Source organism: Mauremys mutica, chromosome 4 (assembly GCF_020497125.1).
Source record: "Mauremys mutica isolate MM-2020 ecotype Southern chromosome 4, ASM2049712v1, whole genome shotgun sequence".
Taxonomy (NCBI): domain Eukaryota; kingdom Metazoa; phylum Chordata; order Testudines; family Geoemydidae; genus Mauremys; species Mauremys mutica.
In genome coordinates, this window is record NC_059075.1 from 106,647,605 (window position 1) to 106,672,624 (window position 25,020).

General features: G+C 47.1%; 1 protein-coding gene across 4 annotated transcripts in view; it reads right to left on the reverse strand.

Moving 5' to 3' along the window:
* Window positions 1-25,020, reverse strand: part of SLC22A18 (solute carrier family 22 member 18) — a 141,140-nt gene that overhangs the window by 4,498 nt on the left and 111,622 nt on the right. For all 4 annotated transcript variants that reach the window (XM_045014111.1, XM_045014109.1, XM_045014112.1 and 1 more), the window contains 2 exons: window positions 6,449-6,550; window positions 1,497-1,617 (listed from right to left, as the gene is read on the reverse strand). In XM_045014111.1, the coding sequence (XP_044870046.1) occupies window positions 1,497-1,617; window positions 6,449-6,550 (223 nt within the window). The remainder of the gene's footprint in view (window positions 1-1,496; window positions 1,618-6,448; window positions 6,551-25,020) is intronic.

The following is a 25,020-nucleotide window of genomic DNA, read 5'->3' on the forward strand; positions in this document are numbered from 1 at the left end:
CATGGTGGATAGGACAATAAGATTGCTTGGCAAAACCCAGGAGTCTGCTGGGCTTAGCAGCTTCTCAGTTGTTGGTACAATATGTATGGCACTGCATCCTGGGAGAACTCTTTCATTGAAGGAAGGCATGGACATTCAGATGATGAAGACTTTTTCAGGACTTTGACCCTTCCTCTCCAATAGGGTGGTGGCCAGACACTCCCTTTATTATAATACACAGAAATCATGACCCCTTTTAAGTTTCATGTCTATGGTGCCTCTCTGCCTGAACAGGGCCCCTCATTTGCAAGAATATGCTACCATGTTTCAATACTGAGCATTTATGGTTTATCGTGGTGTCCCATAGCCTGGTTTTGCACGAAAAGAAGCACCTGAGTAACAGGAATGCTATGTGGACCTTTCCTTGTTGGATCCAGCCATATGGCTGGGTATTTGCAAGTGGAAGTGCAGGCAGCAAGAGCCTGAATGAATACAAGGAACATACAGTCATAAATGGAGTGTTTGGTCAATATTATGGTCAAGCTAGTCCTCTGTTCATTCTGTACCTGCTCATCCTGGTTTCCGACATAAATTACATGCAATTGTTTGAACAGGATTTCTCAGGGAATGGCACGTTTCTCAGAAATGTGCCTTACTGTAAAATGAAAACTGCACAACCACACTATAGCAGTGTGGCAAGGGCGCTATGAAGTGTGACAACCTTAAAATATGACTCAGCTCATTAGCTGTCCTATATTGTAGCTCTTCCTTTTATCCTAGCCCCTTTAAGGGCCAAATCTATTCATCTCAATCTTATGATCCTAAATCAGAGGTCCCCAAACTGGGGGGTGCACCCACCTAGGGGCGGCACAGAGGAATGTTCAGGGGGTTCCGCTCCTGGTCCCACCCCGCAGCTGTGACCCTAGCCTCAGCCCCTCATTCCTGTCCACGTCCCCCACTCCCTGGAGCAGGGTCATGGCTCAGGGGAGGAGGGTGCAAACATGGGTAAGGGGGGAAATGAGGTAAAAAGTTTTGGGACCACTGTCCTAAGTGCAGAGGGCTGATACAAGGCCTTGTGATTCATCTAAGCCTTAAGCATAAGTAAAGCTTTGCACAGATCCTCTGCAGCAAGGTGGATTTTAATCTAAGTAAAGGCTGCAGGATTCTGCCTCTTGTTATGCTGTCAATTGATGCTGGTCGCTGGCTCACTGCAGGCCTCCTTGTAAGTCTAGGCCTGCTTCTTCTGACCAGCGTTCATTGGTTGGCAGAGATGCAGGACTAATACAGGTTACGCTTTGTTCTTAGTCAAATTACGCCTGATGGGATGTGCTGGGAACTCGGCATTCTTCCCACAACGCTCTAAGTCGTGGTTGGCAGCACAGCATCAGCACAGCAGCGTTTATGCACATGCCAGCTCACAGCTTGAAACCTCAGGCTTTAAAAGTCACAAGGCCCAGACTCTGAGCTGGAAGATCGTCTAATTAAAAAAAATAATCTAGTCTTTTCACAAGTCTTACCAGTGTCAGAAGGAGGGACGGACTTGGTGAGAATGCTGTCCGTAATGATGCCCATAGTGCAGAGTGCAAATACCATGGGGAGGGCAATGATGCAATAATGGAACACGTTGGTCATCAGCGCCTACGTGACAGAACAAAATATACCACGTCTATTAGAAAACCAGCTCCTGGGCAGCACAAAGGATAACGTCACACTGATGAGATACAATCCTACCTGGATTTTCAAAAATACATAGTGCACTAGACTCCTGGTTGGTGTTCAGTGATGAAGCTCTGATGCAGCAAAACAGATTTGCACCAATAGAAGATCCAGCCCATTCAAATCACTTCTGTTAACTTTGTTTTTAATGCATTATTATAAACATTCAGTATATGTAAGAAACTATAACCCGTACATTAAGGCAGAACCTCATCTAGTTTTGCTTTGCTAATTCACAAAGCGTGACAATTCCCACAATCCCCCCTCGTTCCCCCAGGCTGTCTGCTCCACCTCTCAGGAAAAATTTAATAGCAGGGGCCCTGTAGTGCAGTCTCATTAAGTCTTCATTACTTATACAAAACAGGCTACAGCACCCATTATAATGCATCGTCATAAATAATTAAAACTAAGCTTTGCTTGTCAAAATAAATGAACACAGTACATTATGTAATACTGTACCCTTGGGATCGCTAATCCTGTTTGTCAGTATACTTGCTAATGAATTCACTGAATTCAGTAATCTGGAACAGGTCTCCCAGTCATAAGGACACGTTAATGAACATAATTAGTGAATGTAACAATTTTCTTATTGCCCATGTTCTGAGCAGAGACGTCATTTCAGCAGTTTATTACTTAAACAAAAGTACAAGAATAAACTTCTTATGCAGTGGGGCTAAACCAGCTCTGAATTCATTCACAATCCCTACTGGTCAAATGAATGGATTTCTTTGGAGTACAGAAAGGAAATTAATGCCCCTCCTCCCTCGCTCTGTACTGGAAATCTCTTATCCTATGTTTACTTTTGAGGTGTGGTTCTTTTACTGTCATCTGGAGATCGTTTATATCCTTTGTTAAGCTGGAAGTTTTACTCATTGTCTCATCCTGCATGGATTTTCCTTTCATAAAATCCAGTCAGCGTCTCTTGGTTACAGAGGGAAAACAAGCCCAGAAACATACCTAACTCATGACCTGCTCATTCTGAGGTTTAAATCATTTTCTTGACTGGATTAAAAAGTATGTATATATTAAACCCCTTTCTGGAGACAAAGGTAGATAGGTGCCTTGATTTCCGTGGGACCTTTGCCTAAGTTTTGGGTCAGGACTACAGGATATAGCCTTGGTACACAAAATATTCAGACCAGTGGATGGATGATAAGAGCTCCTTTGCTAGAGCAAATGCTTCCAGAGCTCATGCAGGGATCTCAGGAGAGAACGCAGCTTTAACACACCCCTGACCTCTGGGAATTGTCTGCCAGCTGGGCAGTGTGGAGGCAGCAGAACCATGGCTCCCTGAATTAGACGGGCCCTTCAATAACAAACAACAAAAGTGGGGAATGACTGTTAAAAGCAGAGGGAGTGCTGGGGAGAGTGCTTCCCCCTGCTGAGGCCCTGTAGCAATCAGGGTTGGAAGGCCCCAGTATGAACATGACTGCCAAACCCAGAATTTATTTTTCAGATAGGGATGGTTGTGCCTGGGGTCCCAGGAGGGAGGCTCAAAGGCAGATGGATGGGAAACAGGAGAGAAGGGGCAGGGCAAGTCAAAAACATGCACCCCGTAGAGGAAAACATCCCTCATGTGATTGCCAAACCTTTCTGCAGCCCCACCCAGACCCCGTTCATTCATAAGTCTTCCCACACCTGCAAATGAGAAGCATCATCTCCTCTGACCACTGATTGCCCATCCCGGCTGTTCAAAATCCCCACATCTCCGAGCTGACCCACCCCTGCCCCATCTTCAACCCCCAGGGAATAGGCACCCACCATCTAGACTCCTTTCAAGCTACAAAATTATCCTCTGAGGCCATGGAAAGTCCCACCGATCACCTCCTGTATTAGATGCCAAAACTCTTCTAGGGGGGTGTTTAGGTTTCTTTTTCAAACAGCTACTCTCTCTACTTGCTTCCACTCTTGAGGAAAAGGCTTTGTTTTGCAGATGTGGCATCCATTGGCAGGCCAACAATAGCAAGTACATAGTAGGAGGAAAAAATTAAGTTGATCTATCTTTAATGCTCATGCTTGGAAGGGAGGGAGGAGGAATTAAAGTCATAAACATTTTATGACCCCAGATCTGTAATCTGAGTACTGAGGTCAGCCAGGGCCCTCCTGACACTGCAACAAGCTGCCTCAACAAGGCTCATCCCTGTTGGGACCTCCATTATGAAAAGCCACCCCACACGCTGATGTTTTCTTGGCAGCCCTTTGAACAGAGGACTTTTTAAATAAGCTCTCCTGGGTGGAAAGGACTGCAGCTGTATTTTCCTATGAATAGTTGTCCTAGGAAGTCATTCCTGACCCTTGTCTCTCAGGCCCATGCCGTCAGGATGTCCCCAAGCCCCCTGGGCATGTCCTAACTGCCAGCTCTGAAGTGAATTCACAGCGGAGTTCCTTCACAAAGTTAGTAAGAACTTCTTTGGGCGGGATTTCTTCCAACCGTGGCTCATTAATCCACAGTTATATGTGCTGCCCTGCAACAACACTGTGATCTATGCAGAGGAAACTTAAATTATGCTCTTTAAATTACTCCCTTTTTATCCTTCCTCATTATTATTAATAAAAACATGCCCAGTAAGCTCATGTATCCTACTCCTACTGCTTTGGATGGGTTTCAAGTCTTTTCAATGACACCTCATCTAACAAATTCACAAAACAAAGAGTCTGAATGAGAGATGCCGTCTTGCTTGGCTCATGATGTTCTCATTACTGCCTTCGCTCATTTCTCAATCTTCTGAGGTAATTAAAGTCTGGAGCGTTGACAGAAATACTGAAATGTTTCAGTGAACCTGCTCCATCACTCCTGAGGCAGCAAGACTAAGGAGGGTAATTGGGCTCCACTCAGGTTCTGCATCTCAGGCGGTGCCATTGAAGTTCATCCATTAGGCTTGTTTCAGGCCAGCTGTGTGTGTGTGTGATGATGAATGGCATGCTGGACTCATGGCATCACAGTATGCAACCCCATGTAGGACCCGTATTGTGCTCATGATTTTGATTCCTCAGTTCTCTGGCTGGTAGGGTTTAGGAAGCATTGCTAAGACAGGCCATTCTATCTGGGTTGAGCAGGGAGAAGGTTATTTGCGCCCCTTTGATATGACCCAATTTGGTGCTTATGCAGCCTCTGTGTGGAAGCACAGGTCAGCACAAAGCAATCAGGTGATTTGGCACAAGGTCACCCAATGAAACAATGGTTTACTTTCTCAGATTAAAACTCCAGACCTTCCCGGCTCCTAGCTTTGTGTTCTAACTTGTATAGGAACACAGTGTTGCCTAGTAGCTCGAGTATGGGTCTGGAAGTCAGGAAAACTAGGTTGCTATTCCTTACTCTGGCATGGATTTGATATGTCCTCTTGGAAAAGTCACTTAACCTCTGTGTGCCCACAAACAAAGTTACAGTGTAACAGATATGTGAATAAGACCTGTCATTTTTGCCACTGTAACACAGCCATTTCATTGCAACATACACAATAATCAAATGCTAGTTAGAGGGTTCAAGGCCAAACTATTCAGTGAATTTCTAAAGTCCGACAGCTGAATCTATTGTCATTTTTCTCTGTCATCCTCATTCAAGACTTCATGCACCTTGGAGTCTTGGCAGTTCTTGGCAGTTCAAGACCAAGGTACACAAAAATTGTTCTCTACGTCATTCCAAAAAGGCACTAAACTCGATTGTTAAAAACAACCAACCAAAACGACCAACCCCTAATATCACCAGCAAACTTTTGTCAAAGTGTGGGTTTTTTCCCCTGTAACTTTCACTTACTTTCAGAGAAGTTCAGGAAACATAACCAAGCAAAAACTGAGGGTAAGATTTTCAAAAGCATCAAGTTACTGAGGCCTGTTCTAAACATGGTTTTGTACTGGTATGACTCTTTGGGTTAGGTGTGTGAGGAGTGTATTGTGGGGTTTTGTTACTGTTGTTTTTGTTTACCAAAAGAGTTATACCAGTACAACTCCTAGTGTGGTCACAGTTAGGGCTTATCTACATTATAGTGCCTTGGTTGGTATACCTATGCTGGCATAGTCTCCTAGTGTAGACACAGCATAAGCCAACAGCAGTTCTGCCACCACAGTAATGTTCCTGAATGGCATTAGCTAAGCTGACTGAAGCACTCTTCTGTCAGCACAGTTGTTTTTACACTAGGGATTTTGCTATGGAACAGCAGGGATGGGTGGGTGTGTGAGTGCGTGTGGTGTCAGTAAACTCTGTTGGGTAGATGAGGCCTTCCAGCAGTATGAAGTTTTCTTATACTAATACAGCTTATTCCCTTTCCTATATAGGAAGCACCTTTATACCACTCTAAATGCATCTACTAGGGGTTGTACTGATTTAATGGCACCAGTATAGGTTGAGAGTATAACTTGTGTGTAGACAAGCGCTTTAGGAACACAAGTTTCACTGAAAGTCAACGAACTTTTTGACCTAAGTCACTAAGGGCTTGTCTATGATACAAAGCCATATTGCTTTACTTCATTAAAGCAGTACAACCTCTCTAATGTGGGCATGGTTATATTGGTAAAAAAGTGCTTTATGTCAGAATAGCCATGCATGTATGGGAAGGGGGATAACTATGCTGATAAGTCATACTAAACATACTAATATAACTGCATCCACATGAGAGCTGTTACCTGTATAGCTATATTGGTTTAAAAACACATACACACACACACACACACTTCTCACCAATATATTTATACCCGCATAACTTTTAAATGCAGGCCAGGCCTAAGGTTCTTTTAAAAATCCCACCCATTGTCTTACCATAGCAAGGCCCACTCCACTGAAGGCTAAGACACTCAACATGATCAGGGTCCTCTCTGTAAAGCGACTAGTTAGTCTTCCAATTACCAGACCCTGGACAACCTAGAAAAAGAGCAAACACACATATATGTTAAGTACTATATGAAATATCTTATAGGGCAAGCTATAGGGGTGGAGCTGTTGCTAGTGTTTCAAGCAAGGGTCTGGTAGTCAGGACTGCTGTACTGTATTCCCAGCCATCACTGATGTGTTGAGTGACCTCAGGTGAGCTACTGACCGCCTATGCCTCAGTTTTCCCATCTGTAAAATGGGAATAAGTGTACATCACTATCTCAGTGGGTGGTTGCAAGACACATTTCATTAGTGTATGTAAAGCACTTGGACCTGAAAGGCACTTGTGATTCAAAGTGCTGTATTATGAAATTCATTCAAGATGAAATTTACCCTGTGCAGAGGACCAGCACAAAACCTATGTGTCATTTAAGACCTCTATGTAGGGTTTAAATGGATTTAAATGTTTTGTATTCCAATGATAAAGCTACACAAATCTGCCAGAAAGATATATGATATCCTCTAGGGTGTGGATTTTCCCATTAAATTGTGTTCTTACTAGAACTGGTCAAAACTTTAAAATGATTTTTTTAAATGTAAAATGCCTTTTATACCAACATGAACATTTTTATGAAATATAATTCATTTTGGTTGAAATTTTTTATATATGTTGCCATTTTTTCCCTGAAATTTTCATTCTGATTGGGGGAGGAGGAACACACTTGACTTTCCTTCTCTTCCTGTGTTTTTTATAAGTATAAAAAAGTATCCCTATGGGTTTTAAAACTGGAAAAAAGTGAGAGAGTAGGTTATTCTCCACCCTGAGTGGGAGGGAAAAAATTTAAACAATTTTTTTAATAAAAAATTAAAACCCTCATGAAATATTTCAAACACAATGAAAAACTATGTCTCTTGACTCTTTTCATAAGATATACTTACCTTTTCCCATCCAGCTCTAGTAACTATGATTTTATTTTGCTCCTTCCCCCCCCCCCGAGAGTGAGTAAATACTATAAATATAAACTAGAAATACCAAATAGATCATCTTCCTATACAGTGATTCTGAGTGCTCAGTACACTCCTCAAGACAGTGTAATAGACATTTTCATTTAGGGACAGGCATGATAGAAACATCTGTGGAATACTGGAAAAAGTAATGAATTTTTAACAAAAAAATGAAGGGACACTAGCAGCAGTTACTCCCAGCCTTTGTCTTGCCTATAATGATGATAAGCTCTTTGGGGCGCAGGTAGTGTCTACACTGAAGCGCTACAGCAGCGTCACTGAAGTGGTGCAGTTTTGCTGCTGTAGCCTTTTAAGTGTAGACACGCCCATAGTAAAATGCCTAAGACTATGAGGCCTTGATCTTGGCTGAGACCACAAAGCACTACTGGAAGGTAAAGACTGCAACATTCAATAACTATATTAAAAAGAATGTTGAGGTTGCCAAGTCAAGCACTCTAAAGTGAGGAAATACTAGAACTAAGGTTGCCCATGTAACCTTAATTCAGCCCCCTTGTGTGTATGCATTATGATACAAGCTTTAATTACATGAGCACATGCTATTTTTTCCATAGGGCACCTGTTTCACTGAATGCACATAAGGGCCCTTTGCTGGGGATTAATCAGGATTGGGTAGTGAAAGAGACTGTTGGACCCCTGATTCATTTGTTCAGAAGTGAAGAAGACCAGGGCTAGCAGGAAGGGAAAGGATAATCTCATGGTGAAGACAGCTGAATGCCTCCTGGGAGAATTTGGTTCTCTCTGCTTCTGTCTCTGTGATGCTGGGCAAGTCACTTAAACCAAACTTTTCACAAGTAGCCACACATGTTCCTCAGTTTCTGGGTGCCCAACATGAGACACCTGGAGCTGGATTTGCAAAATTGCTGAGCACTCACAGCTACAATCGAAGCTGAGCTCTGAACATATAAAATCCTATAAAAATGCTAAATACTCTGAAAATTCAGGCTCTTGGGCCAAGCCCCACAAAGGTATTTATGGAAGTGAGGAGCCTAAATACCTTTCTGGCTCAGAGCCATGGTGTATGAAAACTAGTCAACATTTTGGCCTTAATTTCTCTATACTTCAGTTCCCCACCTGTAAAGTGATGATAACAACAGCATCTATTCTCACAAGGGTGTTGAGAAGATAAATTCATTGACGTTTGTGAAGCACTCAGAGGCTATGGCAAGAGCACCACAGGTATGACCACGAGGAGATTAATTATTGTGTATTCAGTGCTGGGTTTGTTGATGTGCAATAAATGAAGACTGGGGTCACCCACTGAATGTGAAGGATAGAAAAAAATATTGAATAACTGTCCTTCACTGAATGAGGCAGGGATCCTGTGGACAAATAGTATGTGATCATATAATTAATGACCTGGCACATTTTGGATGCGACTGGGTTAACTAAAGAGTGTCATGTGAGGTCTCAAATAAAAGCCAGTGTCACACTGGTCATCAATATTATTGCAAAATGTATATATAGATATTGTGTAAGGATTTATGTACAGAAACAGAAAATTACATTTTTAAAGTCATTGTCTAGGGCAGGGGTTGGCAACCTTTCAGAAGTGGTGTGCCGAGTCTTCATTTATTCACTCTAATTTAAGGTTTTGTGTGCCAGTCATACATTTTAATGTTTTTAGACGGTCTCTTTCTATAAGTCAATAATATATAACTAAACTATTGTTGTATGTAAAGTAAATAAGGTATTTAAAATGTTTAAGAAACTTCATTTAAAATTAAATTAAAATGCAGAGCCCCCCGGACCGGTGGCCAGGACCCGGGCAGTGTGAGTGCCACTGAAATTCAGCTCGCGTGCCGCCTTTGGCACGCATGCCATAGGTTGCCTACCCCTGGTCTAGGGACTGGTCACCAGCAAGGGTGTAAAAATAGGTTTTCTGTCAGACAAGAAATGTTAATCTATCCAGCTGTTTACATGTATATTAAGTATTGTATGGTTCACAAGTATTGTATGGTTCACAAGTTAATCTATCCAGCTGTTTACATGTATATTAAGTATTGTGTGGTTCACAAGTATTGTATGGTTCCCTGCCCTCACAAGGCTAAATTAGATGATAATCCAGATTGTAAAAACTTCAGAGAGAGAATAGTAATAGGAAGAACCAAACAATGTGGGGGGCATGGGTGACCCATGAACCACCGGCTTGGGGATGCTAGCTCCCAGCCCCACCCCTTCCACCTGAGCCCCCGCCCCTTCCATACCCCCCCACCAGAGCCCCCCCTCCCACTGCAGCTACCAGCCCCCACCCCAGGCTAGTGCCCCCAGCTCCGGAGCAGCAGGAGGGTGGGTGGTGCAGCCCCAACCCAAGCCGGGGCCACTACACAGAGGGAGCTGCAGAGCGGGAAACAAGAGCGGGCCTGGGCATGGAGCATGGGCAGGGACAAACCTGGCTGTTTGGGGAAGCACAGCCTCCCCCAGACTATGATACCTGCTGCCCATGGCCAAGGGGGGGAGGAAGGGAGACCCCCTATCTTGAGGTGCACATCAAAGGTTTGCTCTAGTGTATTTGGGGGACAAAGACAACACCCTGGCATCCTTCACTGAAGAAGTAAATTGCATCTACTTCATGGAAGAGAGGTCTCATGCAGGCCTGGCTGAAAACCCTGGAGAGAGCTTTGGATAAGATAGGCTTCTTTGGACAGGAGGGTAACTTGTCAGTAAATTTTAGTCTTTAGGAAGCATGTATATAACCATGTGTTTCCAATCTTCTTACTCACTCTTACTTGAATCTCTGTTCATTGATAATGACCTTATTCTTGCTTTCACTAGAAACATACCTAAGTGCTGTGGTATTAAGTAAAGTGGTGATCCTGAGTGCAATCTTACAAGCTGGCGTGTGCTGTTCTCCTGGGAGCAGCAGGCCTGGTAATTCTGAGACCGTTCAGTGGGTAAGGGGGTGGGCACTACAGGGAATGCTCCCGAGGACTCAGGGGTTGGTGTGTGCCTATTGCTAATGTGTACAGATAGAGGGAGGCCTGGAAGGCAGTGCTTGTGTTGCCTGAGGCTGGTGGTTTCAGGGAGCTGATCCACAGCAGCCACTGACAGGACTTCCTCACGCTATGGGCAAGTGATAGTGATGTGCTTCACAACCTGGGCTACCCTTGGGGAGCGTCACAGCATTACCTGGCACCCTCAAGCCCAAGGTAGAGAATCAAAAAACTGAAAAGAAGAGAAAACAACAAATGGGGGGGGGGGGCAGGGCAGGGGTGGAGGGAGAGATAAAAAAGCACATCCGTGATCATACCCTCAGTTCAGGTAAATCCACACCTGCACAATTACTTCAATGTACTCCAGCTAAGGACCTAGGGTGCTCAAACTCTCTCTCTCTTTCTCTCTAATATATGAAATTTTCTCACTAAAAGTTGTCTTAGGGCTACTGTGGTCTCTGTCCTTTGGAGCAGTCAGGAACAGGGTTAAGCAGGAGGGAGTGAGCAGAAATACTTAGGCCTGGTCTACACTACGCGTTTAAACCGGTTTTAGGAGCGTTAAACCGATTTAACGCCACACCCGTCCACACTAAGAGGCCCTTTATATCGATATGAAGGGCTCTTTAAACCGGTTTCTGTACTCCTCCCCAACGAGAGGAGTAGCGCTAATATCGGTATTACCATATCGGATTAGGGTTAGTGTGGCCGCAAATCGACGGTATTGGCCTCCGGGCGGTATCCCACAGTGCACCACTGACCGCTCTGGACAGCAATCAGAACTCGGATGCAGTGGCCAGGTAGACAGGAATAGCCCTGCAAACTTTTGAATATCATTTCCTGTTTGCCCAGCGTGGAGCTCCGATCAGCATGGGTGGCGATGCAGTCCGAAATCAAAATCCAAAAAGAGCTCCAGCATGGACCATACGGATGTGATCGCTGTATGGGCAGGCAAATCTGTTCTATCAGAGCTCCATTACAAAAGACGAAATTCCAAAGCATTTTTAAAAAATCTACAGACGGGCCACAGCAGGGACTCAGCACGCTGCTGCGTGACAAATGTAACGGAAAGCCAAAGAATCAAATGGACGCTCATGGAGGGAGGGAGGGGGGACTGAGGACTCAAGCTATCCCACAGTTCCTGCAGTCTCCGAAAAGCATTTGCATTCTTGGCTGAGCTCCCAGTGCCTGTAGTGTCAAACACATTGTCCGGGGTGGTTCAGGGCATAGCTCGTCAATTTACCCCCCTCACCCACCCCCAGAAGTAAAAGGGAAAAAAATCCTCTCTTGACTCTTTTAAATGTCACCCTATGTTTACTGAATGCTGCTGATAGACGCGATGCTGCAGCAGTCAATGGCAGCATCCTGGCCTCCCCCCCCCCATGGGTGGCTGATGGTACAATATGGCTGATATCCATCGTCATCATCAGCCTTGTGGCAGATAGTGCAGTACAAAAGGACTGGTATCCGTCCTCATCATCAGCCCGTGAGTGCTCCTGGCTGGCCTCCGGTGAGGTCGGCCGGGGGCGCCTGGGTAAAAAACTCCTGATCATTCCTAGTAGATGGTACAGAACGGCTGGTAACCATCTTCATCATAGCAACAGGGGGCTGAGCTCCATCAGTCCCCGCCTTTCATGTGTAAAGAAAAGATTCTGTTCTGCCTGGACTATCATAGCAGCGGGATGCTGGGCTCCTCTCCCCCACACTGCTTAATGTCCTGTCTGGACTATCATAGCAGCTGGAGGCTGCCTTCCCCTCATTTTATCTCACTAACAAGTCACTGTTTCTTATTCCTGCATTCTTTATTACTTCATCACACAAATGGGGGACACTGCAACAGTAGCCCAGGAAGGCTGGGGGAGGAGGGAATCAACAGGTGGGGTTGTTGCAGGGGCACCCCCTGTGAATGGCATACAGCTCATCATTTCTGTGGGATCTGACACGGAGCGGCTGTGCTCTCTGGTTCTCTGATACACTGGTTCTCTAGTACACTTGCCCCATATTCTAGGCAGGACTGATTCTATTTTTAGATACCATAAAGGAGAGATTGACTTGGGGAGTCATTCCCATTTTTGTCTTTTGCGCCCCCGGCCGATCTCAGCCAGGGGCACTTATGACAGCAGCAGATGGTACAGCACAAAAGGACTGGTAACCGTCATCTCATTGCCAATTTACAATGGCATGGTAGATGGTACAGAACGGCTGATAACCATCTCTGCTATCATGCAAAAGCAAATGAATGCTGCTGTGTAGCACTGCTGAATCGCCTCTGTCAGCGGCATCTAGTACACATATGGTGACAGTGACAAGAGGCAAAACAGGCTCCATGGGTGCCATTATATGGCGTCTGCCAGGGCAATCCAGGGAAAAAGGGCGCGAAATGATTGTCTGCCGTTGCTTTCCCGGAGGAAGGAACGACTGACGACATTTACCCAGAACCACCCGCGACAATGATTTTTGCCCCATCAGGCACTGGTATCTCAACCCAGCATTCCAAGGGGCGGGGGAGACTGCGGGAACTATGGGATAGCTACGGAATAGCTACCCACAGTGCAACGCTCCAGAAATCGATGCTAGCCTCGGACCGTGGACGCACACCGCCGATTTAATGTGCTTAGTGTGGCCGCGTGCACTCGATTTTATACAATCTGTTTTACTAAACCGGTTTATGTAAAATCAGAATAATCCCGTAGTGTAGACGTACCCTTAGCATACCCTGGCCCTCTCAGCAATGGGAGGATGGGAAAAGTGGTGAAATAGCCGCATCCATTCTAGATACCAGAGGCTGATGAGAATGTTGCATTGGAGCTGCAGCAAGCCACAGAATAAATACTGTGTGACACCCTAATATTGGCCTGCAAGGCTATGTCAATGTATGGGGTGATTGTCAGAATAGCTGGGTGGGCCAGCTGAGGTGGGAGCAGTCTGTCAGAACTACCAGGTAGCTGGGAATTCTCCAACAAGGCAGCACCACTGAGCAGACTAACGTTGCAGCTTTGATTAGGAACCTTCTTTGGGATCATCTGGTTAGGCCCTTGCTTGTGGGCTCTGGTTGATTGGCATGGACCTATCACAGGACTTGCAGGGAATGACATCAGTGCTCACCAGCTCAGGCATAGGGATGACTCACTAGTGAGGCTGAGTGAGGCCAACTGCACATCATGCTGTGCAATGGCAGAAGGTGGTTAGTGGGGTGATCATAGTGCTACAAGCAATTTGTGGTTCCATTCAATGGAGGGAGGAGAAGTGGCTGAGTAACGCTTCTCTAGGCTTACCTTTTTAAAAGTGTGCAGTCATTAGCCTGTTTGAAACATTCCAGTCTAACTAATCAAATCTCAAGGAGAGGAATGCCATGAAGGCCTGTTACTGCTGGAGTGAACCTGCACCTTTGCTGAGTCATAGCTGCTCACCCAACAGGTATTGTAATGAGATCTGGAGTGGAGATGAGCCCCTCCCAAGGCTCAGTTTGATCTCTGTGTGACTGACTCAGCCACAGTGAGTTTCTAATACCGTATTTGAAATCTGAGCTACTTACCTTTTCACATTGATCAATGCAAGTCTGAATTTTCTCAGACCTGAACTGAGAGTGTGTCTTTATTTAATTGGGTTACACCATACAAATCCAGCCCATTCCCTGCCTCATTTTGTTTCTTCCTCATCTCTCTACTGCTGTGGTGACCAGAGCTAAATGCTTGACAAGGATTAAAAGGCTATCCTGTCCCGAAGTCTCCCACTACTAAATGGAACCTGGGACATCCCTCACAATGACAATATGCTATTTACCGTCCTGCAGAGAGTGGGTCTATATTGCAGTCTTTGTGCAAAAAAAATGTTTCACTGATTGCAGAAGGGCGTTTAGTATTAAACCTAGATTTCCCGGGCTTGGATGGATGTTGGTAATACCACTTAGCACTGATAGAGCAGATCTTAAGATGCTACAACTTAAAAGTGCAGCACAAAAGTTAATCAATAAATTCTTAAACAATGCATACGCCTGCATGGTCTGCTGCTTGCCACATAAGTCAGCCCATGATTTCCCACTACTAGGAAGTTAGTCAATTAAGAGAATAACTTCACTAAAGGTACGAATTACATGAGTAGCACATGCTCCTACCATGGCCCTGCTTTTCGTATTTGTTTTTAACTTTGTGCTGGTATTGTGAAAATGGCAGTATAAATAAAGGTGTTTTTTTTAAATTTTTGCTTGCAGAAAACAGAAAAATGGCAGTGGACCTAGTCTGAGGTTTTCCACTTGAAACAGGCTTACCCCTGACATGAAAAGTTTACCACGAAGTTTGATACTTACATGGTTTTAAAGTAAAGCTCAGACCAATTAAGCTGTAGCCCTCACCACCTCATTTCACATTAATACCAAATGTATTCTAAGTTTAGAGCCAATGTTCAGATCCCTAAACCACCGTATTTCAGACCCATTTAAGGGGCAAATCTAACCCCATTTCAAATGTATATCTAGTGCTAAAGTGAAGACCCTGTAAGTGGCAAGCCTAAGGTCACTTAGGGTAAGTCTACACTGCAGTTAAATACTGGCGGCTGGCCTGGGTCAGCTGACTTGGGCTGGGGTTACCCTTTCACAGGGTTCCAGAGCCCAGGCTCCAGCCTGAGCCCAAACATCTATACTGCAATTACACAGCCCCATAGCTGGAGCCCCGTGAGCCCAAGTCACTTACGCAGGCCAGCCACGGGTGTTTAACTGCAGTGCAGACATGCCCTAAAATATCAAATGCTAGACTCCACATTAGACTCCACTTAAGTGGAGAAAGTCACTCGATTCTCTTCAAGAGCAATCCTAGTTCAACTGGCAAGTCTCAGAACTCTCAAGCCCCAGGTCACTTCATTGGCCTGGCGTTTGACGCTTAGGTACGTTTTGCTTAGGCAGAAACCACCCTGCGGCAGCGAGTCTCGGAGCTTGGGTCCAGGCTCGCACTACGGCACTAGGAACAGCTGTGTAGAGGTCTGGGCTGGAGCTTGGGGGACAGGGTTGGGCTTCAGCGCCGAAGCTCTAGCCTGAGCCCAAATGACCACACCGCCGTTTTTAGCATAGTAATGCGAGCCTGTGGCTGTAGACCCGAGCTCTGGGACTCACTGCTGCGGTTTTAAAATGCAGAGTAGACTTACCCTAACTAGTCAGAGGATTTCCGATAGAAACACATTTCTGCAGTAAAGTGCAAATTTTAGACTAGGGGGCAGTGTGCGCTACTGGAAAGAGCACTGGACTAGGGCCCAGGAGACCTGGGTTCTACTCCCAGCTTTGCTGCTGAGTGGCCTTGGGCAAGTCCTTTCAGTTGTTGGGTTTAGAGTGGGAGTGGTGGCCTGTGATACACAGGCAGTCAGACTATGGTGGTCCCTTCTGACCTCAGATTCTATTATGTCACTTCTCTGTGCCTCAGTTTTCCCTGTAAAGTGGGGATAATGATCCTGACCACCTTTGTAAAGCAGTAGGAGATGGGTAGTGTTGTTAAAAGTAGCCGTTCAAGTCCCAGACTGTCAAAGCCGCATACTTTGGATGACTTATGCCAACTTGACACCATTCCACTTCAATACAAAACAGATGTCATGAGGCAAACCTCAGATCCCTTACACTGCAAACTTCACCCCTTTAACAGCCTTATAGGTTTTTTTCCCCCTCTGACCTTGCTTACATGCTCTTTGCCTCTCCAGTCTCCCATGTGCCCATTTCCAATCCATCTCTTGAGTCAGGTTACACAGCTCATAGCTGGGGAGTGGGAGAGTATTTCCAGTCATTGGCTAGGGAATTGTTTCCACTGATGAGAATTCTGACTTGATCTGCCTTACAGCTGGAGGAAATCTGTCCTGATTTGCAAACTAATGCAGCCTCTCAATCTCTAAAATGAGTGGGTTAGACCCTGAGCTGGTGGAAATAGGAGTAGCTCCCTTTATTTCAGTGGCAGCTACTCCAATTTATATCAGCTAAGGATTTGGCTTAGTGACATCCACATGTCAACCAGCTGGGAACTCTCTTGTGCTCTAAAGTTCAGCATTACCATTATATATCTGTTGTCCATTTCTAAGTAAATTCATGCCTGCAGTTGTCCTGTGCACACTGCAGTTATCTGATTTATGTGTGCAGTTATTTGCACATGCAGGCTTTTTTTGGGGAGAGGGCTTGTGTTTATCTACAACAGGGGTGGGCAAACTACGGCCCGCAGGCCGGATCCGGCCTCTAAGGGCTTTGGATCTGGCCAACGGGATTGCCCCCCGTGGCGCCGTGGGCCCCACGCCGCTCTCAGAAGTGGCTGGCACCACGTCCCTGCAACCCCTGAGCCAGGGGGGCAGAGGGCTCCATGCGTTGCCCTTGCCTCCAGGCACCGACCCCCCGCAGCTCCCATTGGCTGGGAACAGGGTACCTGGAGGCACAGCAAGGGCAGCGCATGTGGAGCCCTCCGCCCTCCCTCCCGCAGGGGCCACAGCGCTTCCTGGAACAGTGCAGGGCCAGGGACAGTGCAGGCATGCAGGGAGCCTGCCCTGGCCCCGGTACCCTGGAGCCGCTTTAAGTAAGTGGCACCAGGCCGGAGCCCAAACCCCTCCTGCACCCCACCCCCCTGCCCTGAGCTCCCTGCTGCACCCTGCACCCCAACCCCTTGCCCTGAGCCCCCCATGCACTCCTCCTGCACCCCAACTCCCTGTCCTGAGCCCCCTCGTACATCCTGCATCCTTCATGCACCCCAACCCCCTTCTCTGAGCCCCCTCATGCACCCCAAACCCCTCCTCTGCCCCAGTCCCTTCCCCTGAGCCCCTTCCTGCACACCGTGCGCCCTCCCACACCCTGCACTCCCTCCCGCACCCCAACCCCCTGCCCTGGCCCTGCATACAATTTCCCCACCCAGATGTGGCCCTCGGCCCAAAAAGTTTGCTCACCCCTGATCTACACCCATAGTTTTGCAAACATAGTCACTCTGCAAAAACAATTGGTGCAGTTTTAGAGGCTGGGCTGAAGCTCCTTAAAAACTCAGCCCTTATTGCACCGATAAGTCTCCAAGGGTACGTCGGCGGGTAGCGATTGATTTATCGGGGAGGGGATCATATATCGTGTCTCATCTAGACACGATATATCGATCCCCAAACACTCTCCCCGTTGACTCTGAACTCCACCAGAGCGCACGGCGGTAGCGGAGTCGACGGGGGAGCCGCAGCCATCGATCCCGTGCCGTGAGGACGGGAGGTAAGTCGAGATAAGATATGTCGACTTCAGCTACGGGAATATCGTAGCTGAACTTGTGTATCTTACATCGACCCTCCCCCTCCCCCGGAGTAGACCAGGCCCAAGAAAAGCCTTGATGGTACTGAAAAAGCAGCAGTGAAACGTGAGTGTTCTTTCTGTCTTCGTGTTCTGAGCTTCTTCCTTGCATGTAGTCTCTGTTTCAAAGAGCATGCCTTGGGCTGTCTATCATGGGCTTATTCTTACCGACATGGTGCTGACCTTTGTCCTTTGAAGTACTGTGAAAAGAGACCTTGCAGAAATCTGGTCTGTCATCAGGGAACAAAAGAGGAAGGAAATAGTTTGCAAGTGAAATTACAAGAGCCGCCCATGGCTGTGTACACATGCCACAGGTAAAATAGCTTGATCTGTTCTTCTTGAAAGACAGATAAGCCGCTGAACCGCCAGTGGAAATATTGATCTGGAAACTCCCAGCAAATACTTTTAAGCAGTGAAATCTCTCTCTAACCTCCATGCTCCATTTGCAGTTTAAGCATTTATCCACAGTACAACAGTCATTGGGTGAAAGAGAGAATGACTCTTTAGTCCAGTGGTTAGGGCACCCAACTGGCAGGTGGGAGACCCAAGATAGGTAGACACAGCAAGCAGCTGCCCAAAGCAGCGTGTCACAGCACAGGATGACAAACTTGGGCTTGTAGTGCTACAGGTAGTGTGACCAGATGTCCCGATTTTATAGGGATAGTCCCGATTTTTGGGTCTTTTTCTTATATAGGCTCCTATTACCCCTGAGCCTATCCCGATTTTTCACATTTGCTGTCTGGTCACCCTAGCTACAGGCCAGTGCTAAAAATAGCTGAGTAGACATTCAGACTCTGCATCTTTAGCCCACCCCCCCTCTAAACTTCAGAGCCTGAGCCTGAATGTCTACCTACCTTCCCCCGCCCCCAGCACAAGCCTCACAAGCCCGAGGCTGAAGCTCCGGGACTCAGTGCTGCTCGCTGTGTAGATGCACCCCCAGCGTCCAGTCCCTCTGCTCCAGTCACTCTTCCATTATCTATCCGCAGTGGAACAGTTTCAACAGGAGAGACTCGGAGAGCTCTGCATCAGACTATCCCATAGCCCAGTGGTTAGGTGGCATGGATGAGCATTCATGTCGCACGCCCTGTCAGCACCTGGGGATGCTAACGAGCCAACCAACAGACCAAATTCAGTGATGAATCCTGGTCATGCGCCACCTGAGGCACGTTGTGCATGCACTAAGAAGTGCTTAGAGCACTCCCCTGCCGGGGGGAGACCCTTGTTCAGATCCTTTTTGCCCCTCTGACAGAGAGGCAAGGAATTGAACCTGGGTCTCCCACATCCCAGGTGAGTGCTCCAACTCCTGGGCAAAAAGTATAAGGAGAGCACCACCATCACCATCACCACCTCCTGTGGCCGTTTTGTGTGGAGCAAGGCAGGCGCCCAAATGGATTCTCACAAGAAATACCTTGGGTGCGTAAGGCACCTGACTGCAGGAGAGGGGTTCCTATTCCGGGATCACTATGCAGAGATAGGCCTTACAGCCTAGACTTGGGTACCAATCTCGGGGCAGGGCTTAGGACACGCCCTTCTCGTTGCCATCGTCCATGTGGTTAGCTTAGGCAGCTCCCCAGCTAGTGTGCTGTCTTTCTGTGGATGGCATTCTTAGGTGCCTATCCTCTCCCCATTTATTGTATAGGGAGCCTAGGTGCCTAACTCAGCTTTGGGGGTTACAGTGTTGGTCCTGTGGTTTTCCAGGTGCCTAAAAGTGAGGTACTATGGCTGGGGTTTCCAACTGTCTAATCGCACAAACCCAAACATCCTTCCCCACCCCGTCCCCAAGGCTACACCCCTTCTTCAAGGCCCTGCTCCCTGCTCACTCCAGTCCCTCTCCTTCCGTCGCTTGCTTTCCCCCACCCTCATCTGGGGCAGGGGGTTGGGGTGTGGGCTCTGGGCTGGGGCAGAAGGGTTTGGAGCGTGGGAGGGGGCTCCAGGCTGAGCCTGAGGTGGGGGGGTTGGGGTGCAGGAGGGGGTGCGGACTCTGGGAGGGAGTGTGTGTAGGGGACGGGGTTCAAGGCTGGACAGGGATGCAGGGGGTTGGGGCGCAGGAGGAGGTTCGGGGTGCAGGTTCCGGCTAGATGGCATTTACCTCGGGTGGCTTCCAGAAGTGGCGGCATGTCCGGCAGTGGCTCCTAGGCTCAGGAGTGGCCAGGTGGCTCTGCCCCTGCCTGCAGGCACCTCTCCCGCAGCTCCCACTGGCCGTGCTTCCCTGTTCCTGGCCAATGGGAGCAGCAAAATCGGAGCTCGGAGCAGGGGCAGCATGCGGAGACCCCCTGGCCACCCCTGTGTCTAGGAGCTGCTGCTGTCGTGGGACATGCCGGTTGTACCAGGAGCAGCACAGAGCCAGGGCAGGTAGGGAGCCTGCCTTAGTCCTACTGCGCTGTCAGATTTTTAGCAGCCTAAAATCTCCTGGGTTAGTTTCAGTAGTCTCCAGGAGATCGAGCCCGATTCCAGGAGACTCCCGGCCAAACTGGGAGGGTTAGCAACCCTAACTATGACGCTCACTGTTGCAATACCTAAGTCCCTTTGTGGATCCCATCCAGAACATTTAGAGAAAAAGGATTTTAAAACAACAGACTCTAAGTCAGGGATTGGCAACCTCTGGCATGTGGCTTGCCAGGGCAAGCACACTGGCGGGCCGGGCCAGTTTGTTTACCTGCTGCGTCAGCAGGTTCGGCCGATCGGTTTGTCATCCCAGGCCAATGGGGGCGGCGGGAAGCCGCGACCAGCACATCCCTCGCCCACGCCGCTTCCCACCGCCCCCATTGGCCTGGGACAGCGAACCGCGGCCAGTGGGAGCCGTGATCAGCCGAACCTGCTGATATGGCAGGTAAACAAACTGGCCCGGCCTGCCAGGGTGCTTACCCTGGTGAGCTGCGTGCAGAGGTTGCCAACCCCTGGTCTAAGTGTATGTCTACTTTTCCTAAAGGGTTAGGGTTAGGGTTACTATCCCCATGGTAACCTGGGCAGGCCTAGCTTCTTCAGACAGTTTGGTGGTTGCCTGCATCTTAGTCTGGTTCCTACAAATTCTCCTTATTAACTAAACCACTATGCTCATACAGTAGACATCCCAGTAATCAGGTCAGCATAGAGTATACAGAAGTTATTCCAGAACAGCTCCAGTTCTGTCAGCAGATCAAGGGGAGAACTGTACAATCACAGATTTCATCCATGTGCACTCTACAGAAGATCAGCAGGTACCATGTAATCTATAAAACACTGAACATCCACTGGATGTACATGCGACTCATTCACAAACCAGATCAGCAGCCACAGGACAACAACAACAACAAAAGAGGAAAATGTGGCTTTGGAAAGCCTTCCGCCCCTTGAATTTCAGGGCCTGTACAAAGCCCTTAGAATGTGGGAAGGTAAAGCCTACTTTTTTATTTTATCAGCTGGTCACAACTTTCTGTCACAAACACCTTTTGATTTGAACCCGCTACTTAATGTTTGTGAGACTGAGGGAAGCATATAAAGATGCTGGGGGGTGGTGGGAAGATACACATACTGAGTCCCAAACTGCTGACAATAGCATCTTGCCTGAAAGAATACAGAATATTTTATATTTTGCAAGCTCCAGTGCGTCATTCATCTTTTCTATTGGCTTAAATTCTTCAGACCGGGGAAATTGAAGAACTTTGTGTTTGTTGTCTTTCATCAGGTAGATTTTCCCCAGGCTTACCTGGCTATAATTAAAAACCCAATCCTTTAATCATCTGTTTGTTGCCCAGAAGAGAAAGCTAGAGGGACAGACAGAGTATATAATGTAAATCTTTCCTCCCAGAGACAGTCTCTCGAATAATCCAGTAACAAGATTGCAGTTGAAGATATAATTTGTTTGACAAGAAGAGATAAATTTAGTCAAGGGACCAGACTGTCTGTGTGTGTAAATTTTTTTCCCCCTTTAATTTTAAAATCACATCTGGTGCTTAGATATCAGTTACTTGCCAGCAACGCCAGGTGCTTCATTTGCTTAATCCTTGTGCAGAATGTTCCCAGCAGATACTGTGCTACACGCTTTCCAGCACCGTGGCCTTAGACCAGAGGTTCTCAACCTTTTTCTTTCTGACCCCCCTCCCCGCCCCAACATGCTATAAAAACGCCACAGCCCACCTGTGCCAACGTAACTGGGTTTCTGCATATAACAGCCAGGGACAGCATTAGGGGGTAGCAAGCAGGGCAATTGCCTGGGGCCTCATGCCACGGGGGTCACCACGAAGCTACATTGCTCAGACTTCGGCTTCAGCCCCGGGTGGCGGGGCTCAGAGCCTGGGCTTCAACCCCATGCAGCAGGACTTTGGTTTCTGCCCTGGGCCCCAGCAAGTCTAATGTTGGCCATGCTTGGTGACCCCCCTGAAACCTACTCGCAGCCCCTCAGGGGGCCTCAGACCCCTGGTTGAGAACCACTACCCTAGGCTTTTTCCATTTACTGATGTTTACAACTCTATAGAAAATTAGAGCCTAATAGCTTTCCTATCAGGCCAGCTTCAACTGATTGTGCAGTGTAGAATGACGTTCTGGAGAGAAAGGGGATAAAACTTACACCTCCCAGTAAAAATTCTCATAGGAGTCACGTCTACACTACAGACTTGTGCTGGCATAGCCATTTCGGTCAGGCACATGACTCATGATAGACATAGCTGTGCCAGCAAAAGCCCCTGCGGTAGATGTAGTTATATCAGCAAAAAAGTGTGCTTTTACTAGTAAAGCTTAATTTGCTCGGTGGGGTGGGGAGAGGGCTGGAATATGCTATGCAGCAAAAACTGCATCCCCACTAGAAGCACTTTGCCGGTATAGTATAAAGCACACCTAGTGTAGACGGGGGCTCAGTAAATGTACTTTGAAGGAGGTTTTGTTCACATCTTTTCTGTGATGAGACCACTCTGAAATTAGAACCATTTTACACAGTCCTGGCTGAGAATGATTGTGTGTTCCTGAACGCACTCCAAGCCCTTGACTGAATAGCCTACAGTCATCAGCTCTCTATGCCTGCTGTAACATATTGTAGGTTTTAGGGAATCTCCTGCTCCCTGAGTAGCGTGGAGGTGGCTGCTTGCAAAACTCTTGACCTCATTTCATTATCTTCAATCAGAAGTTCCCTTTTGGTTTTATATTGGCATAACCATAAGTAATTACACATCATCATGATACAACAACTTACTTATTACTCTAGACCCCTGGCTTTCTTCCATTAAGCTACCCACGCTACTTTCACCTAATTGCCAGACCTCAGCAATTCCAGTTTTGGTCATATCCAGTTCCTGAGTGGCTGCTTCATCTCCCAGTCAAATAATTCTTTGTTTTTGTTGCCTTTAAGACACTGCATTCCAGAACCCTCTTCTCATTTTCTGATCTTATTTCACTCTCCCTTTTCCCAGACCTCAACTTTCTCCCCTTTTCCCCTGTTACTTCGCTTTATTTTACAGCTGCACAGCACTTTCCAATATCCTGTGCTATTAAACTGTGATCTTTGCTTAACTGGGAACAGATGTATCTGAAAATAAGTTCTAAGCAGCCATTAAAAAAAAAGGTTAAAACAACCCAACTTACCCTTGCTGTTAGAAACCATGATCCAAAGCCCAGTGAAGCCAATGGAAAGACTTTTTCAATGGGAGATTGAGCAGGCCCACATAATGCTCTTTATTTGTAGATCTCAACATGCTTCACAAAAGAAGGTAAATATCATTACCTTCATTTCAAAGGTGGGGCGACTGAAACACAGAACATTTAAGCAACTTGCCCAAGGTCAAAATGTGGGTCAGTGGCATTGCTTGGAACAGAATTTGAGGTCTCCTCCTGTCCAGTGCCCTATCCACTACTCCACATTACTGAGGTTTTCTGGAGAGGACATTCCTGGGCTAGATCCTCAACTGGTGGAGCATCAAGTTACACGGGCTAAGGTTCTGGCTCTTGTAGAAGGAAAAGAGGACGAGATAATTTGATACCTTAACTTATTTGTTGAGCCAATTAATGACACCCAAGCTTCGTGACAAAGAGGTCTCTCTGAGGGTGTTGCCAAAGAGGTCTCTCTGATGGGTGTTGCTCTACGAGACGTTTCGTTTTGATCAGATTGCAAGTACTGGATTGGGGCAGATTCCCCCATTAAGTTTTAGAAGACGCCTTTTTAAAATAAATCTATTTTGTTAACATTTTAAAGAAAAACTCGGAATGAAGATGCACCAGAGCCCTGGGCTATGGAATAAGAAAAGAGGCCCCATACATTAGAGATGATTTAAGGTACTATTGTATAGCGAGACAGTTGGATTTAAAAATGTGGCCTGGAAGTGTGGCTTCTTAATGAGACAAGAGAATCAGTGGGTCTCACAATAGAGTATCACTAAAGACGATGCTGGAATGAGACTTTTTGACCCTAGCCATGTGGCATGTGACACAAACACAGCTGGTAACACTCATCTGACCCATTTCCAGCAAACACAGGTTGAGTTCAGACTGCTGCCTTTCTGCTTTGCAACCCGGGCTAAACTGCACTTGCCTAAGTAGTTTATATCAGCGCATTGTGGGAAAATCATGACAGCTATCCTATAGTGCCTCCGCCTGGGAGACAGTGCCCAGAGGACATGCTCCAGCACAAGCTGGGCCCGTGCACTCTGGGATATTCTACAGGACAGAGAGAAGGGGAAGGAAGGAAGTCTAGCCAAACTGGTTACACAGGCTCACATGGTGTTGGGAGGGAATTCCCTTCTATATGGCAAAAGAAAAAGTGTGCCAAAGCAATTACAAGATGACAGCAGCGTGCCAGACAATGGTTACTAACCAAGTATGAACCACGTGGGACTGCGAGGACACAATCTGTGGTCAGAGCCAATCATGCCACCAACTGGATACAAGCAGCATTAAAACTTACCGTGTAAGGCCTCCGCTGAAGTTTTGTTCATTGGTAGAACAAATATGCCAAGGGGCAAAGCGAGTCAGACCATCGCAGGTGAGGGAGGCTCCCTGGCTGCAGTTATGCCACACAAGTTGTGTGTGTGCGGGGGGAGCCTGGACTCACAGGGCTGTTGAAGGGATGCACCACTCTTGCATAGCAGGGAACCCGGCACCTCAGAGGCTTCCTGTGCACCAAGAAGCAGTTGAAGATATGACGAGATACTGATCAAGGCTTTAAATCTGTTTACTAAATGGCAGGGATGGAGGGGTGCTAGTACAGTGTTCCCACTGCCACGGGAGTGCCGCGGGGCTTCATCAGGCTCCAAGGACTAGCTCTGCATCTGCTCTACAACCTGGGAAGGAGAATTCTGTTCTCCCCTGGGTTGGGCCCTGGGTCTCTG